The 18,429-nt window shown below is 35.5% G+C and overlaps 1 protein-coding gene across 3 annotated transcripts in view; it reads left to right on the top strand.

Annotated features, from left to right (window-relative positions):
* Positions 1-1,184: 1,184 nt before the first annotated feature.
* Positions 1,185-18,429, top strand: part of LOC132552241 (vinculin-like) — a 59,308-nt gene continuing 42,063 nt past the window's right edge. For 2 of the 3 annotated variants that reach the window (XM_060216392.1, XM_060216391.1), the window contains exon 1: positions 1,186-1,363. In XM_060216392.1, the coding sequence (XP_060072375.1) occupies positions 1,307-1,363 (57 nt within the window). In that variant the 5' untranslated portion in view covers positions 1,186-1,306. Of the gene's footprint in view, positions 1,364-18,429 lie in introns of all 3 variants that reach the window. The other variant, XM_060216393.1, reaches the window with a different exon arrangement.

The raw sequence follows: 18,429 nt of genomic DNA, 5'->3' as shown, positions 1-18,429 counted from the left end.
GTTAAACATCTCTCTCTCTCTATCTCTCTTCACAATGAGGTAAACCTCGTGGCAATGTGTTTACATTACATCTCGTAAAGAAGTCCAAGATTATACAGGAGTTATGTCCCCTGGTACATTGCTTCTATCACTTAAAACTACAAATATTACTTCCGTCAGGAGGCTCATACATGGAATTAATTGGTACAGATTATATGTTAGTATTTTTCAACATGAATTGAAGTTTTTAGAAATACTTTTTCATAATTGCAAAACGTATTTATGCATCTGTCATTGTCCCTGATCAGCGATGACTTGGTTTTTAATAGTATCTTACAATAACAAAGCAAAGCAAATTATAATTCAAGTATCCACTTCCCTATAGGGACGACACAAACATTAACATCCTGGAAAACATATTAGACCTATAATTGCCTGAGATATAGAATAGTGACACGGTTCAAAATACACACATGTATTTTATTTCGTTCTCAAATTAAACGAAAATTACGAAATTTATTGAATAACGGGTCTACCTCCCTATTTAAATTTGCCTTTTCGTTCCTTCACTTTAAATTTTCCTTAGCAAGTCGCCTTAGATTAAAAAAAAAAAATAGGCCCATAGCATCACTGACGAGTCCTGTGAGTATGAAAAAGCTGTATAATGCAATTTATCTCATTGTTTGGCTCAGCTGTATCAAACTTACGAAGTTGTATAAAATAACAGTTGTGTGTCTTTAGTACAATAGAGTGAAACTGCTAACCAGAGCCGTAATTATACGTCATTGCGTAAACTGAGGTAGGAATACAACACAAGTAGAATCCTTTAATTTGTATTCTCAATATGATCTAATGAACAAAATCTGTTCTGCAAGTACAACTTCGGGGGCGGGAGATCAGTGATTCATCTCAAAGCAGGGCACCAACCACGATGCGATCTTCGGCATTGACCTCACGTTACGAGAGGGCAAGGTCGCACTCTCTTCCATATATGGCATGTGTTAGTAGTCGGTCTCGGATTACTAAAATCCATAATATTTGAAAAAGAAACTTTTTATCGACAAAACTACGTCAGATTAACATCAATCTCAGGAAAACAAGATATTTTATGAAACACAAAGAACAAGAGTTACTTTTATGCGAACTTTTATTTCTTGCTAAGCTTCACAGAATACGAAACGACGGCTTCGGGAAAGTCAGACTCCAGCTTCGGATCTTTGACAGTACGTGCTGCAGTCGACTCGGGTTGAAAGTTTGTGTGATCTTGATGAACTGAAAGCATCAGTAGGATCATTTGTGTTATGAGATCTTATTAGAAACACACAAGATGCCAGTGTTTCACACAAAAATCATAGAAAGTATCCTGGAACCTGTTGCACAGCAGGTAAGTGTCCTGGTTAGACCGGCGAACGCATTTAACTTTACGAGTTGTCGAACTTGTATGTGTATTGCAGACAGGCCAGACTTGGGCGTAGAGCCCAGTCCCCTTTTTATTTGTTTATTGTATGCATTCTATAATTTTATGAACAACTGCTAAACGTTCGGACAAGAAATTACCCACTTTCAAAATTTATTTTTGACATTAGAATCTCCGATGTCGTAGTAGAATCCATGTACAGTTCTGTAACCATCAGTCCAGAGACGTATATGTGTTATACATGTCTCTGATCAATCCCATCATTTTAGAAACAGGAACCTGAGATGTTAGATGTGACATTTGTAAATTCATCCAATTTTATCACATTGCCTTCATGCATGTTCATACCACCAATCCTTTATTGGTTATACAAAAGTTGACCCTCTACCCTAAAATACTATGTTATTAAATGATGTTTTTGAAAAAGATAAAGTTTATTAAGCCTAGACTGATATATGACCAGTGCTCGATCGAGACAAGTGCTCAAACACTTTTAATTTTTTTTTTTTTTGGATCTTATTCCACAAAACCACCAGTTTGTACAGTCATGATGTATGGTAATTATAGGATGTATTAACACTACCTCTAATAAGGGAAACTTTCTTACTACATTGGTAATCTGGATCCAGGGTATGACTGCACAGCTGATTCTGCTGTGCTAGACAACTGTCAAAATAAACGTTGATTCTAACTAGTTAGCATATGTCATTTTTTGCCTATTCTGAAATAATCATAGCAAAATAAAAGTAAAGTATTGCATCAATTGTGGATTGACATATTTTACAGTACAAACCGAAATATGTGTCCATATTTTCCCCATAGAAACGCATGCTTACCCATAAGGACTAGACTGCTGTGATAATAAAAAGTCCAAATCATCACAGATTTTATGTTGAATAAGACAGATTTCCTATTGATTTTTATGGGTTTCCTCTCAATCATCATCGTCTTGATCATCACATGACAGTCACATCTCTAATACAACTGTCATGTTCTTCATAACATTACAGAAAGTCATCAGTTTCAGTAGTTTCATCCTATATAGAATTGTCATTGTCATTACCACATCACAGTGTCTCAAATTTTAGCAGTCAAATCCCAAATACATGTGTAACCATCATGGCATCAGGTGTCACAGGTTTAAGTGGTCACATTTCCATCTGTCACAGCATCAGAGAGTGTCACAGGTTTTAGTGGTCACATTCCCATCTGTCACAGCATCTGAGAGTGCTACAGGTTTTAGTGGTCACATTGTCATCTATCACAGCATCAGAAAATGTCACAGGTTTTAGTGGTCACATTCCCATCTGTCACAGCATCTGAGAGTGTCACAGGTTTTAGTAGTCACATTTCCATCTGTCACAGCATCTGAGACTGTCACAGGTTTAAGTGGTCACATTCCCATCTGTCACAGCATCTGAGACTGTCACAGGTTTAAGTGGTCACATTCCCATCTGTCACAGCATCTGAGAGTGTCACAGGTTTAAGTGGTCACATTCCCATCTGTCACAGCATCTGAGAGTGTCACAGGTTTTAGTGGTCACATTCCCATCTGTCACAGCATCAGAGACTGTCACAGGTTTTAGTGGTCACATGATCAATGAGTAATATGTCGCTATGTTGAATACATCATTTTTAATTAAAATTCATCAAAAACCATTCTGAAAGCACTCCGTAGTTTGTATTTTTATAGACAGGAGATTAATGTTATTGTGTATATGTCCTACTTGGTGTATTATACATGTATTTACAAAACCTTGTAATAATAAATGTCTATATACACTGGATTTGAAGTCAATACTAAGCCATAGGAAGGGCACAGGATTATGATTCACTTACAAAGTTTTACTTATCCCTAGTATTTACTGGTTAAATACCTTATAGACTGGTTCATGATTTAAAATGGTTTGTTTAATTAGTTTTTAAATGTTCGTACTAGAATTTCTATACTTTAAGAATGTTCCTGTTAATTATAGTAGCTTGCATGCAAACTAATATCATAACCCAAATTGTAAACAAACCTTTGATTAGCTATAAGTAGTTTAAAGAAAAATAGAATGTTCTCTCCGTCAAGAAATTGGGATTATAAGATATAGTTGAGATAGGAAGAATATCCTTGTTTTTTATTTTCAATAGTTATACGATTACCAAATTGTAAAGATCAGCAGAACATCATAGTAATTTAAATTTTGAATATTGATGTGTGTGCTAATTTCTACTTATTGTGATAAATAGCTCTAGAATAAATTTGTCGCCTTTCTGTAAATGACATGTTTTCTTCAACTTCTTATAAATTTGAGTTGTTTTATGTTTTGCACAGGCAATTAGAAACATTCTCAATTATATCTGTTATTTTTGGGAAGCAAGACACAACTGATATAGAGTGTGCCAGGGCTATTTCATTTCTAACCTGATAAGATGAATTAAAATGTTTGATTTTCTATGTGTCGATGGTTTTGATGCTGTCCATGATGGTCTAGAATGACTTTATGTTTTATCTTTGGGACTAGTGTAGTACAGAAAAATGTGAACATCTACCTTGTTTCTTGTGCTACAAGATTTAGTTTCACGGGACCACTTATATATAGCCTGATCTGTTATAAATAGAAGGTACTTTATTTTGCCTCTGGTACAGTTGTGTAAAATTAATCTCAATTTGCTGAGGAGGAAACGAGGAGTTGGTGAAGATGGATTTGTAGATTTGAAGGAGATGTCTATCAGAATCTAAAAAGTACACAGTATTTTTTGGCCAGTAACCCGAACCTTTCATGTAATGACCATGGAGATATGTAGGTGATAAGACCATTTGGTATGGGAACCTGTTTTTATTTTTAAGTTTTATGTCAATATCCAATTAACATTTTTGGCAAATAATGCAGCGCATGATTTTTCTCTAGAGTGAATTCTTGTTGATATCTTAGATGTGTAGGGATAGAAATGAGTCAGTGACATTTTATTGATATATTACAGATCCCTTTAGAGCTATTTTGATATTTATTCTGCAACCAGCCAATTGGCCTTTACATTCTGACTCGGAGGTTGGGGGTGTACTTGACAAGAAAATGGCATTTGTTTGTAATTTTATTTTATTGAACAGCTGTACAGTAGCTATATGGGCGGGCTTATTACAGGAGAAGTACATTATTGTATAATCACAGACTTCTTGAATAACACTGTTATTTTCTTCCATATATATTCTTTTATATGTTGTTAACAGTAATGCTTTTGGTCTGTTGAGAAATGATTTTCCATAATGTGCAGAGTACATACCATCAGCAAGATATTTCTATGGAATTGAAACAACAGTTTATAAATACCTCACACTAAAAACCCACACTGCAAAGCAGAAAATATAAATTTCAGATGAGTTTTTTTCTCCATTCTCAATATTTCCCAGGCTGCTCTAGTGTTCCTTATAAACTTGTGTGATGTTAGTACATGTAACATATACATGGTTCATGACAAATTCCCCAATTCCTCTTTGATCCTGGTCATGCATGCTTAGCTGGTTGGTGTTGTTGGAGCAGACAAATAAGTAGGGATGTATCATGTATTTGTTATATGTCACTGATATAAGAACCTCTTTTTTTAAAACCCTAATATTGTTTCTGAAGGATTACAGAAATTTGTTGTATTGTGCAAGTTCTTAACTTGTTTTATAAAAATTAAAAAGATTTATGACATAATACATGGTGTGTTAATGGCCTTTATTTACTCACAACACATAATGAAGTCTCGGAACCCAGTACTCTAATAGTTCTCAAAATAATTCTAGCTGATGGGTAAAAGTATCCCAACTTTTTCAAACTTAGGGGTAAAATTTGATTTTTTTATGCTATGTAAGTATATTCAATTTTCAGCTTGAAAAATTTTTAATTTTCATTGACTTGTGAGATATTGCCTAATCTAATCAATAAAAAAAAACCTCATTTATTCAATAACTCTACTCACCATTGCTTTAGTTTTGAAAGTGGTAGAAGTTCCAATGACCCCAATGGGTTGACTGCCATAATTGGTTATGGTGATTGCCAACTTCAAAATGAGACACAATCAGAATCGTTAGAAGAATGCTTACAAGTCTGGAGTGGAAAAAATTGTAGATATCAAACACAGTTAGAGATGTTGTTGGGTCAAGTCTGGATCACATACACATGTAATTCAATATCAACAGGTAAATTTAGATGAGATTGCATAAAGATTATGCATCAATTTTATTATCACTGCTTCTTCCACCAAAATAATGGTAAAATACACTAATATGTAGCTTATCTGGACTACTGTATAAGATACCATAGGAATATATATAAAGTGTTATAGTACCTTTATTTGGTATCTATTGATTAGAAATATTGAAAATAAACTGTTTTATTTCTGATAATAAAAATATAGGTATTGCTTTAAAGGAAATTATTTGATTCCGAGGTAAGTTTGACTGGACAGGCTGTTACCACTAGTTGCTACAGCACTGACTTGGCCTTTAGTAATATAGTTGTTTACTCATACTTTTATCATTACTTGTACATTGTGGTGCTGTGTAGTTCATCTTCCAGTCTCACCACTGTAAATAGTGATAAGGTGATATTTGAAAGACAGGAACAGTGGTCTTATTTTTCTCACACATTTTCAATCTCTGCCGTGCTATATCATCCATATCGGATCTTATTGCAAGTTAATTCCCCATAAAATAGCACCTTTGTAATTCTGTGATATAAGGGCTTTATATGGAAGGCTGCTACAGATGCTCTGTGTGTAAGATAGTACTGTGTCTAGCTGTGTACCCCATACCTGCCTGGAGTTAGGGCTAGTCTCCTGTCACATGTATGGCCATTATTACAGTGACAAATTTGTTAAAAGTGTGTGATACACAAGAAAGGTTTAGCTATAGTTATTGCTATGTCTACACAGCAATGATTTGGATAGTACAGGACAGTTTCCTACCTATTAACTCAATGGTTGATTTTACAATAAATTCTTTCAGCACACTTTTAATTCCAACAAGAAAAAATTCATAGAAGCAACCAAAATTTCCTTTGCAGAGTTTAGACCCTAATAGAAGCTGGAATGATTGAAATTAGTCCTGGGTTTACTCTGAATTGGAATCTATATCAACTTATAGATGAATTGTCATTAGCTTGTGTACTTAAAGTACACAGGATTACCAGGTGTATTTTGACTTTTTAACAGCTGATCCTTTGTTAATCTTATTTTCCAATAGAAGTGGATTAAGATGAAACAGATGGATTAAGGATAACTGACTTAGTACCAATCCAGAGATCGGAGAGTTGAGTCCATTGTTCCTAAATGTAACCTTGTATGATAGAAAACCTAATTTGATCTTTAGAACTATAAACTTAGTAATGCATAAAGAAATAATTATGAATAGGATTTTTTCTTTGGTAATGTAAACTTTAGAATGACATGTTCAACTTAAAACATGTTTGAGGAAATTATTTTTTCTCATTTCTGAAGCTTTAGCACTTTGCCTTTGCATAAAACTTTCCATACTAGCTGTTTAAAAGATAGCCTTTACTGTTAACAGGAGTAGACCTATTTCAAATTGCCAGTTAGTCTTGGCTAAATAGACCTATTTCAAACTGCCAGTTAGTCGTGGCTAAATACTATAGCTATGTACATTGCTTAGCCTATCCTTGTCAGTTTTAATCTGAAGTACACCTGTACCTACCACCTATCCCATCACAATGAATATTCAGAATAGTTTGTAGTCTGTAACTTTTATAAATTCCAGGTAGACGAAATATCTGGCATATTTCTGCTTTCAAAAGAATATGCCTACTTTCAGCACAGGTGTATTTTGATATGCGACTAGTAATTTATTTCGTGTGTACAACTGTACCTTGTTATATGAAACATCCCATACACCTGGGCAAATTAGGAAAGGCTACCAGGTAAATTTCTCACCTGGAAATCGATATCAATGTAAATAAACAATTCAGGTATCCCTTGCAGTAAGTTGAGAAAGTGAATGAAATTTCTTTGTAAAGTTACACATCTCACAACTATAACTGACAAGGTTGGTTGACATATGTATTACACATTTCTGTAGTAGAACATTATTTGTATACCAAAGTTCTCACCCCATAAACTTTCTATTAAGTTGACAGTCCGAAGTCTGAGGAAATTTATTGCAGGGGCATCACTTTCATCTCAAATTAGAAATACTTGTCACAGTGATCTGTTGATTGATGTTAATTAGAAGCAATGAAAGGTGTAATGATTTAATTAGACAAAGGAATGATATGATTAACAATATCTGGGATGTGGATAGTTATAAGTATCATACTTTGGGTATTAGTGGGAACTTGACTGTATACACTTCAATGCCGCCTTTATTTGACAGAGCCAATGTCAGTAAATGTATGTAATGATTTAAATACCTGTGGTAGATGAGGATGTTTGAATATAATGCATTTTTTGTCATTCCTTTATGATCAAAGTAGATAGCATCATAAATCAGGTCATTAATCATAAAGTAGAAATTTTAGTCACAGCAGTGGGAAGATGTAATGACTCGGATGTATTTGTGGGTTAACCTTAAGTTAGAGGTTATCCTGCAGTATGCCCATTGGATCATAACATAACCTTTTACTCAGTGTAAAAAAGTGGGCTTATTGCATCACATCAATATCGCAATTGTTGATATTTCTATGTAAAACTTCAATAGATCTATTTGTGTTGGGTTTTAACCAGACAATGATATAACAACTGTTGACATTCTTCAATAGAATGCCAACTTCAAAAATAGAAAAAAATGCTGTGATGTTTACTCACTTCCTGTACAATGGTTAAATTTTGTAGAAAATTACTGTTTTATTAAGAAAAGACTTTACTCATATTTGTATTAGACGGTATATTAATACTTACCAGCCATGCTATCTAGTCATTGTTATTTGTAGCCATTCCTTACTTCAAATTGATTCATTATTGATGGATGTCATTAAATGTTGATATATGTGAATACATTTAAGCCTCCATTTTATGATGAATAAAAAGTTCTATATATACATATATATATATATATACTGTAGTACTGTACTAAACTGTTGTACACAATACTTCCTGGTAGTTGGTGTATAAGTTTAAATTCTGTAAACATTATTTGTTCAATCTATATATATATATATATATTGTTATTTTGATAATTAACCAAAGCCTATAAATTTGGAGCTCTTCTCTCAGTTTGAAGTTAAACTTTATATCAGTCTAGAGTAAGGACTATGTCTGTTGTCAGTTTATACAGACTGATTGGCATGTATGTGTTCATGTTATGACATTTCAGTGTGATGATACTATAAAAAGTCCTTCATCTCCCCTTCCTCATTCATGTCATAAGCTTCAAACCCCATGCATTCAGGTAGAAGACACTATGAAAGAAGTGAATAACTAATTCAGTGTACAAACTTGGTGTCTATAAACCTTTTACAACTTTAAACAATGTTAAACAATGAGCGGGGACCATATGTGATATTTTTTGGGGGGGTTTGGAAGTTTTGGGTTAGGGGATGGAAGGAGGAAAGATACATTGACAGCATTGTTACAAACAGTTACAGTAAGCTTGCTACATGATAAGACAAATTAGCCTGTCAGAGCTAGGCTAACCTGATCTAAACCATAGCTACCCTCCCACTGACGACTGGATATAGATACGAGGGTAGCACAGGCCAAACATCCACTGGAATCTGACTTCATGTACTGCACAACTTTGTTGAGTAATATATAGGGACTAGGCAGTGTCAGTTTAAGAAATGTTTAGTAATATGGAACAGAAAATTACACAAAATCTATCTTAAAAATAAATAGATTGTTATGTTATTGTAACCTAACATATTAACTTCGATCAAGAGTTATATACACTCACTAATAAATACATGTGTTTGTTATATCTATTGACAAACTCTCTGACTCAGTCAGTTTTATCACCAATTTATGCCAAAGTCCTGTTGCATTGGGTCCCACTGTTCAGAATCTCAACATTATTTTTGTGTTTACCCCAGCATCTTGACATCAGGTTCTAAAATTTATTCATTATAGGTTAGTCAGGGTTAAAGGGTCAAAGGTTACACTCGTGTGACAATTTCTGCAAATTTGTTAAACAGTAATACATATTATATGCATGGGAGTGAGGATTTTTTTAGGTTTCATTGATGTAAACATTAAAGTGTTGATAGTGTGATAATTTTTATGCAACATTTATCAAAAATGTCAGCAAACTACGTTGAATGATGTAGATAAAAAAGCTATTTCAAAATATCAAAGTATCGTTATCAATTTTGGTAAGGAGAAGTATAAAATGTATGACCAAGAATATCTTTTTGATATTCAACTTTGAACCAGTGGCAGACCCCTCCCCATGAATCCTGGCTTGGCCCCTCCCACCTCCCATCTCTCCCAATATCTCCAAACTACATACACAGAGGTACACCCTCACACACACATACACACTTGTTGCCCTGTCTGTGTTACCAGTTCAGAGGTTAATAATTTGTGGTATACACATAAAGAATAAAAACCTTACATCATGAATGAGGAAAAGGTCTCCCAGTGTTTATCTATACACAGACTTGATTGCCTACTGGAAAACATTCCTGTGTACAGCTGTGGGATTGAAGATAACACTTTTTTCATAGTTGTACCATATATAAATTAATTAGTGCCCCTTCACTATTTTAGGACCATAGTAGAACTGTATGTAACCTAATTAGTACCTTTCCACTTCTTCAGGATGGTAGTAGCACTATATATAACTTAATAAGTGCCCTCTTACCACTTCATGATAATAGGAGAGCTGTCATTCTACTGTATTTCATTATCCTTTAATAACTGTAATAAGCCAACCCCCTGACCTGGAGTAAAAGGTAATGTTGGCATATTGTCCTGTAAAAAGTCCACTCCCTGACTTTCAGTAAGGTAATAAACACTGTTGCCACTTGTGGTCCTGTGAGCTTGTTACTGGATAGATAACATACCGTTATTAGTATGATGTGGTTATAATTAGGATTGTTGGAACTACCATCTTGGACAGGGACAATCTCTTTTGAACATTAAGATCATTGATACAAATAGATCTACAATGTAGGACAGAGACAATCTCTTTTGAACACTTAGATTTAGGGGTGATAAAGTAAAGTAAAGAAACATTGATGAAGAAACATTAAGTGACTTAGAAATTATGCAATTAAGGCTGTTTTTGGACAGCAATTTAGTAATAATACTGTAATTACTGTTCTACAGCTAATCAACACTGCAAGATACTGTTTTATCAGTGTAGACCAGAAAAATAAAGTGTTGAGCTGTACAGTTAAATGTTTCCTGTCCTGCTTCATCATTTCAACGACAACACTGTCGATGGCACCTAGTGTATAGGATGTATATAACAGTCATTGCTTCATTGGTTGAGGTGGGGGATGAGGGTGTATAACATTGATGTGTGTACATGTGCTGTATGGTGTTGCCAAACCCTTTTTGTATCACAGCTTACAATTCCTTGTTGTTGAGTCAGGGGGGTGATTAAACACAGTATTTATCATTATTGGTATAATGATGCAGATTCTCTCTGCAAGTTATCAGAAATAGCATACATAAGTAAACTGAAGACAGGTATTAATATGGTAAAGCCAAGTTTATTTTTACAATCTTCCTTAAATTTGAAATAATTGTCTTGCTTTAGACTGGTGATAACATAGAGAATCAGTGAGTTACAGTTCAGGGCTCTCGATCTGCCAGATTTGGGGCCGATATTTGGCCCCATTCCAATGCAAAATAATATCTTTTTTTCCCAATTTAGACCCCAAGTTTTCCCAATTCTAAGGAAGACACCATTATTTTTCCCAATTCAAAGGGCCCCAGGCCCCAGTCCCAAAATGGGGTGTGAGAGCCCTGCAGTTCCTATACCTAAAACTCTTCTGTTGATTTCTGGTGTTATTTGCTTCAAAATCAAACCGAGTCCTCTAAATAAGAATATGTTTCTGCTCTCTTAAAAAATATTCACGTGAATAGAGAAATATTTCTTGAAAGGAGTTATAGTTTTCTTCATATTCAGTTATTACAAATTTTGAATGAAATTGTGAATCAGGATAAAAACCTAAATGAAACCAGTCGCAAACTCAGGAAAACTTAATGCTGTAATTCAACAATATTTTATTCAAGACTTTATCAGTCTTCCACATACATTACATTAGATTTGATGTTTTAAGAGTTCAGGTTTATCTCCTTACCTGTAATGTTGCTAATGAGATGATATGCTTGTACTGTAGTTTGGTATCCGTGATAGTGAGGAGATCAGTCAATGAGACTCCTATCTGTAGTGATTTGTCAGGAATTTACTTCAGTAGTTCACATTCTTTACATTTAATTAGTTACTTATCCAAGGTTGCATGTATAGACTGAAAGCAGAACCCTGAGATAAACACTAGCCAAGTCTGTACCATTTAGAATGGTCTAGGGACGACACAGAGAGGGTGCTTAGAAATGGGGCACCTGTTCTCTTGCTTTACTATTAGGTATGCATTATCTGGGCTATATTGATAATGGACATCTCTTGTTATGCTCTGGAGTATACTGAGTTTCTGGGTCGGACTGAAGGTAACTCATTATAACTACTTTTTAATAACTGAAGTAGATGGTCAGTGATCTAACGTTCCTCTCTGTCTGACTGGCAGTTAGTACCCCCATACAACACATATTTGGCTTAAAAAATTCTTTGTGGTTGAATTTGTGGTAAATGAAAAAGGAAAAATAAAATGATAATAATGAACCATCTAGAGAAATGTGGTTTTGTTTTTGATTATTATTATTTTAAATGATTGGTGTGCAGATGACTGGCAATGCACCCTGATATCACAAATATGGTTATAATTATTCTTTTGCCAAATATGTTTATTTATCTACTTTGACCTTAGTATCCTGTGGTGTTAAATTGGTGGTTTTTTTGGACAATGTTGAGGTTCACAAATAAGAATCTAGATTATTTATGCAGCTATTTTTCTGTGTCTTTAAATGCTCGGTATGCAAACAACACCCATAGGTACTGCGGTTGTCTGCCACTGTAGTACCTGTGGGTGTGAGGTTTTCACCCACAGGTACTCCGGTTGTCTCCCAATGTAATACCCTTGGGTGCTGGTTTTCACCCACAGGTACTCCGGTTGTCTCCCACTGTAATACCTTTGGGTGTGGGATTTTCACCCACAGGTACTCCGCTTGTTTCCCACTGTAATACCCTTGGGTGCATGGTTTTCACCCACAGGTACTCCAGCTGTATCCCACTGTAATACCCTTTCGTGCAGGGTTTTCACCCATGGGTACTGCGGTTTGCTTTCAAGTGTAATACCCTAGGGTGTGGATTTTCAGCCACAGGTACTGTGGTTGTCTCCCAGTGTTATACCCTTAGGTGCCCATTCATTCTAGCAAGAATAGTTGGTATAAGAAAATACTTATTAATTTTCAGTTGTTTTAAAATAAATGAAGTAAACATTTATTATGATATTTCATCCTGTAGGTTTAATCACATTATCTACTCACTATAGGCCTGTACTTTAAGGGATATATTCTGGAAGGATTGATCATGGAATATCATTTTCAGATGGTTGTAGAAATTTTGGTGCTTTGTAATGTTTATAGAAGGAAAGCTTTAGAACAGTTGTTCTAGTAAATGCTATTTAACCTTGTTTACGCTGACCTTCAGCTGGGGGTCATAAAGTCACAGGGGGAGGCTGTGTTTGGGGAGTCCTACTTCCTCCTCAGGATCATATAGAGTATGATACAGTATCCCAGGGTCATATTCTTTTCCGCTGGATCATAGAGGGTCCAGTTTCCCAGAGTCACCCCTACCCCCATGATCATGTACCGTCAGGGAACACCATACCCATATCATACTCCTTTCCCATCTCTGTATATAGGAGGGAGGGTTCAGTGCCTACAAGCCTGGTAACCTTACACAGCCTAATGGATTACTGATCACCTACATAGGCCAGTTGTTTACATATAGACCTGTCACCCTAGAGGGGTGGGGTGACTGCTGAAAACACAGGCTTATAGTTAGCCATGGCTTTGTCCAAGTAAACAGGTATCTTCCTTGTTTAGGTCTAATATAGTAAGAGGAAACTAAAATATTTCAACATTCCTGATTTTATATCCTCTTCAGATACTTCACATTCTTATTGTTTAAGACAAAAAATGGAAATTTACTACACAAGAGATACAAACCAGTTCTATACATCCTGGTCAAAGATCTCATGCAATATTTAGGCAGTAATGGCCTTACAGACTTGATAGCCTTCCGACCACCCCCAACATAGAGATTACCTGGCTATAGTTATGATATTTTAGTAACTAGGTGCTGGCACTGTAAATGTGCCCCCGGCTAACATGTTTTTAGTACAACATACATCTATGAACAGATATCAAAGCTTTCTTTTAAGTAGGTGTTTCGTCACCTTCATTGACAGGTTAATTTCACACACCTGATTTGGATCACACCTGGACACTAAAAGGCTGTAGTGTATCCACGTCTATAAGTAATGACTGGTCTGTTGAACACTACCAGGTTGTAGCCACCAAACACTGCTATGTTGTAGCCACCAAACACTGCCATATTTGTTACAGCCTGTCCCCATGTTCTTTTGTACCATATTTATTAACCCACCATCATCAGATGGCTGGCTATTCAAATCGCTCTGCGTCTGTGGTCGGTCCGTCTGTCCTCCATCTGTCCTCCATCTGTCCGTTGTCTGTCAGTCTGTAAATAATTTTTGTTATCACTATTTCTTGAGAAGGACTGGATGCATCTTTTTCAAATTGCATATGTAGGTTCCCCATGATCCCTAGTTGTGCCTGTTTGATTTTGGGACTGAACAAAAAAAAAATTTGCCGAAAGCCAGCCATCTTGGATTTTTTGCAATGAAGTTTGTAATCACTATTTTTTTAAAAGTAAGAAATGGATCTCCCTCAAAATTTATATGTAGGTTTGCCTTGGTCTCTAGTTGTGCCTATGTAATTTTGGGACTCACAGAAAAGAAAAATGGCCGAAAGGCAGTCATCTAGGATTTTGAATTTGAAAGTTTGTTATTACTATTTCTTGAAAAGTATTCTATAGATCTTTCTCAAATTTCATGTATAGGTCCCTAGTTGTGCTTGTTTGAATTTGGGACTGACCAGAAAAACAAAATGGCCAACAGGCAGCCATCTTGGATTTTGCCTAGTAAAGATTGTTATTGCTATTTCTTAAGAAGTACTGAATGGATATCTTTCAAATTTCATGCATATGTGCCCTTTGGCCTCTCCTTGTGCACGTTCGATTTTGGGACTGATCAGAAGGAACAAAATGACTTCCGTGTGGCCTTTTGGTTTTGGCAGGTAAAGAACATCATAAAAAAGAACACAAAGAATGTAAATAACACAACATATGTATCTCCAGCCTCACACAACATAGGTATCTCCAGCCCCACACAACATATGTATTTCCAGCCCCACACAACATAGGTATCTCCAGCCCCACACAACATATGTATTTCCAGCCCGACACAACATATGTATCTCCAGCCCCACACAACATATGTATCTCCAGCCCCACACAACATATGTATCTCCAGCCCCACACAACATATGTATCTCCAGCCTCCCACAACATATGTATCTCCAGCCCCACACAACATAGGTATCTCCAGCCCCACACAACATATGTATCTCCAGCCCCACACAACATATGTATCTCCAGCCCCACACAACATATGTATCTCCAGCCCCACACAACACACGTATCTCCAGCCCCACACAACATACCAGTATGTATCTCCAGCCCCACACAACATACCAGTATGTATCTCCAGCCCCACACAACATACCAGTATGTATCTCCAGCCCCACACAACATACCAGTATGTATCTCCAGCCCCACACAACATATGTATCTCCAGCCCCACACAACATACCAGTATGTATCTCCAGCCCCACACAACATACCAGTATGTATCTCCAGCCCCACACAAGGCATGTCCAGAGATATATATACCCTATCTATCCACACATCTCCTGATTCTATCATCTTCATCACTTCAGCAAGTGGCAATAACAGCTATACTTCCTGTCAAATTCAATAACACAGTTCTACAGATCTGTCTCTAGCCATGTCAAGATGGACTACAGGCAGATTGTAGAAGTAGTAATAACAGTTCTACTTCCTGTCAAGCTCTGCAGGTCCATCTCTAGTCATGTCCAGCTGACTGCAGGCAGACTGTTTCATCGTAGGCAAGCCTTTTAGGTTTTAAAATTTTCAGTAGATTTGTTTTTTTCACATGACAGGTCATTCAGACGTAAGAATTTTGATGTTTCATACACAGGTTCTGTGGTACGATGTGTGGTTTCCAGTAGTGCACTGTATGAACACACTGTGTGTGTCTGTAAATTTTGGTGCGTTATGCTACCTTGTAACATGTTATTCTTCACCAGCTCCCATTTCAAGATACTCCCGAGTTTGTTTATGGTTGTAGATTTCATATTTCTTTTTTGTTTCTTTTTGTTCTAATGATGATGATTAGACTCACTACCAACCCCAATGTTTCATAAAAATATCTACTCTCTTACCTTGCCATAGTTTGAAAGAGGTGAAGATTTTAATTTAATTTTTTTTTTTGAATATTGCACCATACTAATTCTGAATCCTGAGCTTTCAAAACATGATGCTATTCCTAAGGCTACCACATCAGAATTAGATATTCTGACATTCTGTTTCTTCTAAGACATTGTGTTTACAGGAGGTCGGTCAATAAGATTGCTTAAAGAAGACATAAAAACACTTATTCTATCAACTTCAAAGGGTAACTGTCATCAGTAAACTCAATGATAATGATAAGTCAACTAAAGTTATTGTATTGACTTGTCCTCTCTAGCATGAGGAACTTGACACATCGTTTTACTCTGACACTCGACATTTTATATTCTGTTTGCTGTAATAGTAAACATACTTGAAAGGGTAAAGATTTTTCAAGCTGTTTGGTGCATATTTCTTGTGTAAGAACATCTGAAGAAACACAACCCAACAACATCTGATCTTTTGTGTCTTCAAACCTAATTTAGTCATAAGCCCAAAACTTTCTGGACTGGATGACCTGTCGTAGTCTTACTTTTCTCTGCTAGACTATACTGGTTGAGACTAAGACAGGTTAGGGCTGCCAATTTGATAAGTTTGACCAAAACAACACTGATTGGTCAATTCAAATTGTTACTTGGGTTTAAACCTCAGAATTCCTAGCTGTTTTTCACAATGGCAACATATGTGAGATGAACCGTCAGCAATAATTAGGGAGTATTCGCCATAGTTGATTTATTGAAAATTTTTTGAATATGAAATATTTCAATTGTCATAGTTTTTGACTTGTATAAGTATCATTTCAATTAACTGGCCATAATTTTCAGTGGCGATAGGCTTATGAACACACAATGTATAATTGAGTATGTATATATATATATTGTAATGATTGTTAAATACAGAAAATTTATATTTTACTGCAAAAACCCAAAGACACCATCTTGGAATGGAATATCTCTTGCTAAGTGTTATGAATATCAACATATCAAAGTGGCACAAACCTTTTGTTGTATATTTAAAATCTAATGGAGAGTAGAAAAACTACAGGAAGCAGTCCAGTCTATGTTTATACAAGGTTTGACATGGTGCTGTATACCGACTACCACTATACAAAATACCCCAACTGTGCAAACGCATTTTAGCAGGAGCAAATGATGTGATTTTGGGTAGATTATACACACCTATAGTTTACCACAGGTTGAGCCGATCTGATGCATCTTTGATAAAAATATACATCAGCCCTCATATACAAACACCAGGCTGTTGTGCCAGGTTTTAACATTTTTTAGATAGATTTATAGATTTCAATTGATATATAGTACACATGCTACTCTATTGTTTTAAGGGTAAAGAAGAGATTATTTGGATTAAAATTGTGGCACTGTTATTATGATACAAGATTTAAGGCTATATGTTACCTGCTAATGACCACTTTTCTAAAAGAGTTCCGCACTTTATGTGGAATAGAACATTTCTGATGATGCCTTTTGCTATCAAGTACATTGTTATGCACGGCACAAGAATTTTTTAGAAGTTGTGTAGGAAAAAAATGTTGAATACAGTGCTTATATACTGTGAAATTATAATAGTAACAACCTTAATTACAATAGTGTATGTAGAAATTGCCTACAGAGGTATCATATAACCAGTGAACAGAGGCTGGGGCACTTTCCCTGGTTTTATAGGTTACTTGTAGTTATTATCATAAATACCTTCATAGTTACATCACAAATAAATATTTGGTTGATCAAAGTTACTGTAATGTCTTGGACATTTTAAAACAACTTCAAAGAAGTTTTCTGTTTTACACAGCCTGATGTAATGCTTTAACACATAACATCATGTTTGAGATTGAGACACAATTGGCATATATTTAAAGGCTTCATGTCTTATAGTAAGTAGAAAACTTAGAGTTGGCTGATCCTTGTGTATAAAACCTGTAATGTGATATTTTTATGACGGTGTTTATAACAATAATGATATAATATCCACATGTGCAGTAGTTCTTGTCAAACACTAATAATAAGTCTGCTGGGATGAAGCACTGTGTAAGACTGCTATTTTTCACTTCCATATATACCAACACATTTAAGTCAGGAATAAGTCTATGACAGGACATTGAAATAGAATCAGTTTATAATTTTATTAAATAGTAATACATAAATGAGTGGATTTATTTTAAAGCTTTGATTTAATATATTGATTTCCTTAGAGAGATCTGAGATTTTTACTGGTTTCCTAAGAGATGCAGAGCTTTGTATTGGTTCACAAGAGATACTGAGCTGTGTATTGGTTCTTTATAGATACTGAGCTGTGTACTGGTTCCCTAGAGATAGAGAGCTTTGTACTGATTCCCTAGAGATACTGAGCTGTGTACTGGTTCCCTAGAGATACTGAGCTGTTTATTGGTTCCCAAGAAATGCAGAGCTGTTTA

The sequence above is a fragment of the Ylistrum balloti genome, unplaced genomic scaffold (genome assembly GCF_031769215.1).
Source record: "Ylistrum balloti isolate Yb309-2 unplaced genomic scaffold, AGI_CSIRO_Ybal_v1 Utg370242, whole genome shotgun sequence".
NCBI classification, from domain to species: Eukaryota; Metazoa; Mollusca; class Bivalvia; order Pectinida; family Pectinidae; genus Ylistrum; species Ylistrum balloti.
This window is presented reverse-complemented; position numbering and strand designations above follow the sequence as displayed.